General features: G+C 38.9%; 1 protein-coding gene across 1 annotated transcript in view; it reads left to right on the forward strand.

Annotated features, from left to right (window-relative positions):
• Positions 1-3472, forward strand: part of skic8 (SKI8 subunit of superkiller complex) — a gene marked incomplete at its 5' end in the record, with an annotated part of 38215 nt that overhangs the window by 28839 nt on the left and 5904 nt on the right. The window contains 1 exon segment of the mRNA XM_014031325.1: positions 499-577. Coding sequence (XP_013886779.1) covers positions 499-577 — 79 coding nt within the window.

The following is a 3472-nucleotide window of genomic DNA, read 5'->3' on the forward strand; positions in this document are numbered from 1 at the left end:
ATAAATCCATAACACAAACAGTTTTTCTGGCATTATTTAAAACATTAGATAGATTATATAAACTGTAAAATATTAATAATTGGATTAATATTATTATTAATAGTTTTAATGATTTCTACATCGTCAGTCCTTTTTTTCTGCTCTGTTGTCAACATGTACAGGAATGGGAAATCCAGACTCTTGACTGGTTAGCGTTAGCTGTTAGCTTCTCCAGCCGATCACACGGTCACCTGGTTTAACACACTCCAGTTCTATAGAACCTCTTTGGTACTAATGGAGTTACTATGCCTATTTATAAATATATCATTTCATTCAGGAGATATCGTGCACATAAGACCACCCGCGACAGACGACACCTCACTACCACACAGAGAACATACAAAATAACATTAATAAACTTTGGTTATGATGTAATTGCAAATCAATCAGCATGTGTGCGTTCATACTGTTACTAGTTGAACTAATTTAATTGACAGGTTTCCTCTCTTCTGCTCTCAGTTCGTCTGACAAGAGTGTGAAGGTTTGGGATGCAAGTTCCAGGACTTGTATCAACACTTTCTTCGACCATCAAGACCAGGTGACTCTTCTGTTTGTTATGATTCATCTCAAAGTGAGACCCTCTGTTCTGTGTGCTGACACTGGGGGGATCAGAGGGGTCATGAATCGGCTTTCTCCACCTAACTTCTCTTTGATGTTTCAGCTCGGGGGGGGGGAAAGCCGATTTGCCGAGCCGTCATTGGGTCTTTGTTAGCAGCCACGTGCAGGGAGCTGGATCTGTCTTCCCACAAAGCTCCAGGCTGAATTAGCACAGCTCCCCTGAGAACAGATCAGAGGCAGTCAAGTCTGCAGTGCTGTTTGTGTTCATCATCTGCAGAACCTGAAACTCTAGAGACAATTTGCTGCCAATTAACTGCTTAGCTTCGCTTTGTTCCCTGGTTTCAAGCTTTTTCTCATTTCTTTTTCGTTTCATTTCAGTCCTTATTAAGGACACAGAATCCTGGTCCATATAATAAAAGGAAAGATAAAAATTACATCACAAACTATTTACACACCTTGTATAGACAGGTATGCCAGTGTCTCCACATTCTTGATGTCTTTCTGACAGCTGTTTCTAGGGCAGGGCTTGTATAAAACCATTCTGCTGATTCTCAACTATACACATAAATGAATAGATACAGTGTCTAATAACCGCTACATAAGATCTAACTAATTAGCAAGCATTTCGTTTTCTCTACTGTGCCGTGGAACACTCGTAATAGTCTCAGAGTCATTAAATGCCACAGTCAATTTCTGGAGACTCCTCTTTGTATAGCTATGCCAACGATGGGCTGAAAGTCTTAAACAATACAAGTTTAACATTATTATTAGAGCACGTGAAACTTAGGAAAGAGAAAACTTGCCTGTCCATACAATCTACATCTCTGCCTATACATATCTCTATTGTCACGTAGATCATTGGTGAGATAATGGCCAAGATACTCGACCTCATCTGTCTCTTGAAGAGCATGACCACATAGCTGAGCTTCTCTTGTTCTTATAATCATTGTGTGGCCTTTTTGAGTGCTATACTTTAGATCAAATATCTATTTTCTAGCAGAAATACCTGACTAGATAAAACTAATTTATTTTCATAACAAAAACATTTTAAATGTTTCCCAAACAAGGATCTATCATCAGAAATGTCATAATTTGCATATATGCAAGTGCAATCCAATTCCTGTAGGATTGTTAGAATACAAGCTAGTCTATTTATTCATCCTCATTTTCTGTACACTTATATGGCATACGTATATACATTCAGCAGGATAAACCTTGAATCATTACAATAAACTTCATTCCCAATCATCCAATCTAACTCAACACTCTCACCTGATTATCAAAGATCTTCTTCCAAAAAAATGGCTACACCACCAGGTATCCTGCCTTTAATTAAATTAGAACAGAGATCAGTAGTTGACTCTCCAACACCATAAAAATCCTTATGTAACTCGTTCAGCTTAAGGCTGAGTCACACTACAAGATTTTAAAACAGTCGGCTGATTTTCAAAGACTGAGAGTCCACACGTGAGGATAAAATGTCATGGATCTACCAGGTTTGGTCCTACAGTGTGTGGTGTACAGCCACACGGCAACAGACAACACACCACACACGAAAAGATATTTCATTCATGAACAGTCAGATGTCACATATAAAATCACGCGAGACTTCCTGAAATCTCACGAGAATTCATATGTCTGAGGAAAAATGTCACGTGACCTCCAGAGAGACGTGAGTTCAGAGTAAAACATTTACGACAAGAAAGACACAATGTGGATCGTTTGTGGACTATTTTTACCAGAGGAAAAACAATTTAACATCCAGCAGACTTTCTGCTGAGTCATGACAGTTTTTTGTCTTCTGTATTTTGGAATCCCCTCCGTGTTTACGTCACCTAACTTTCTGATTGGCTACACGTCTCATTCACAGGCTGAGAGCTCAGGTGAACACTACACACACTGTGATATCAGACCAAAAAAACCAAACATGTTGAATATCCCCGATTTGAGGTCGGAGCGGTCCTGATGTTCTTCCAAGCCAACTAGATCACTCTTAACTCACCACCCATGGCAGGAATATCTGCTCAGATTATCTTTAGAGCCATCATGATAATCTGGACTTCCTTAAGATTGTAGGAAGGGCAAAAATTGGCATGATTTTCTTGTAGTGTGACGCCAGCCTTAGCTGAGGCCTGTTTTACTAAAAAAAAGTCTCTTGTGCACCTAAAAAAATCACAATCTTCAAAAAACTTGTCCACAATAAAATACTGTAGTTTGTCCCCATCATTATGTCCTACACGCAGACCACGCACATTGTAAGACACAATGGAAAAAGTCCCTTTTAGTCATTCATCTTAGCCACTGTGTTCACCGTCCATCCAGGTTGTTCGTTGTTTAGTAGAGGGATGATCCACTGCAGGATTTCTATGTCCATTGTAGGGTTGGGCAACATTGGTAAAAAAAAATAAATCACGATTAATTGTGGTATTTAGTCGATAATGATTAATTTGATGATTAATCCCCTTGAATCCCTGGACGATCGTATGTCCTAGTCACATGATCAAATTAGTGGGACAGATTTGCTCTTTGTAAAAACTTGTTCCAAGTTGTGTCAAAATTACAGACTTCAGGCTATACATCAAATTTTAAATTGTGTTGATAGATAAATAAATTACAGAACTTTTTTTTAATGTTCATCATTTTGAAGCGGAGCGGAGCACTGAGCGGACTCTGCCTGGTGGCATTAATCGTCAATTGCCAAAACATAATCGATTAATAAACCTTGGATCATTACAATAAACTTCATTCCCAATCATCCATTCTAACTCAACTAACATTCTAACTTACTTTCATGGACAGAATTTCTAGGCGCAGCCGAGGTGTTGAGGGGATCCGTTTTGGTGGCCTTAGGATCGCATCTCTGCTTTTTGCGGAT

This window comes from Austrofundulus limnaeus, unplaced genomic scaffold, assembly GCF_001266775.1.
Source record: "Austrofundulus limnaeus strain Quisiro unplaced genomic scaffold, Austrofundulus_limnaeus-1.0 Scaffold1226, whole genome shotgun sequence".
NCBI classification, from domain to species: Eukaryota; Metazoa; Chordata; class Actinopteri; order Cyprinodontiformes; family Rivulidae; genus Austrofundulus; species Austrofundulus limnaeus.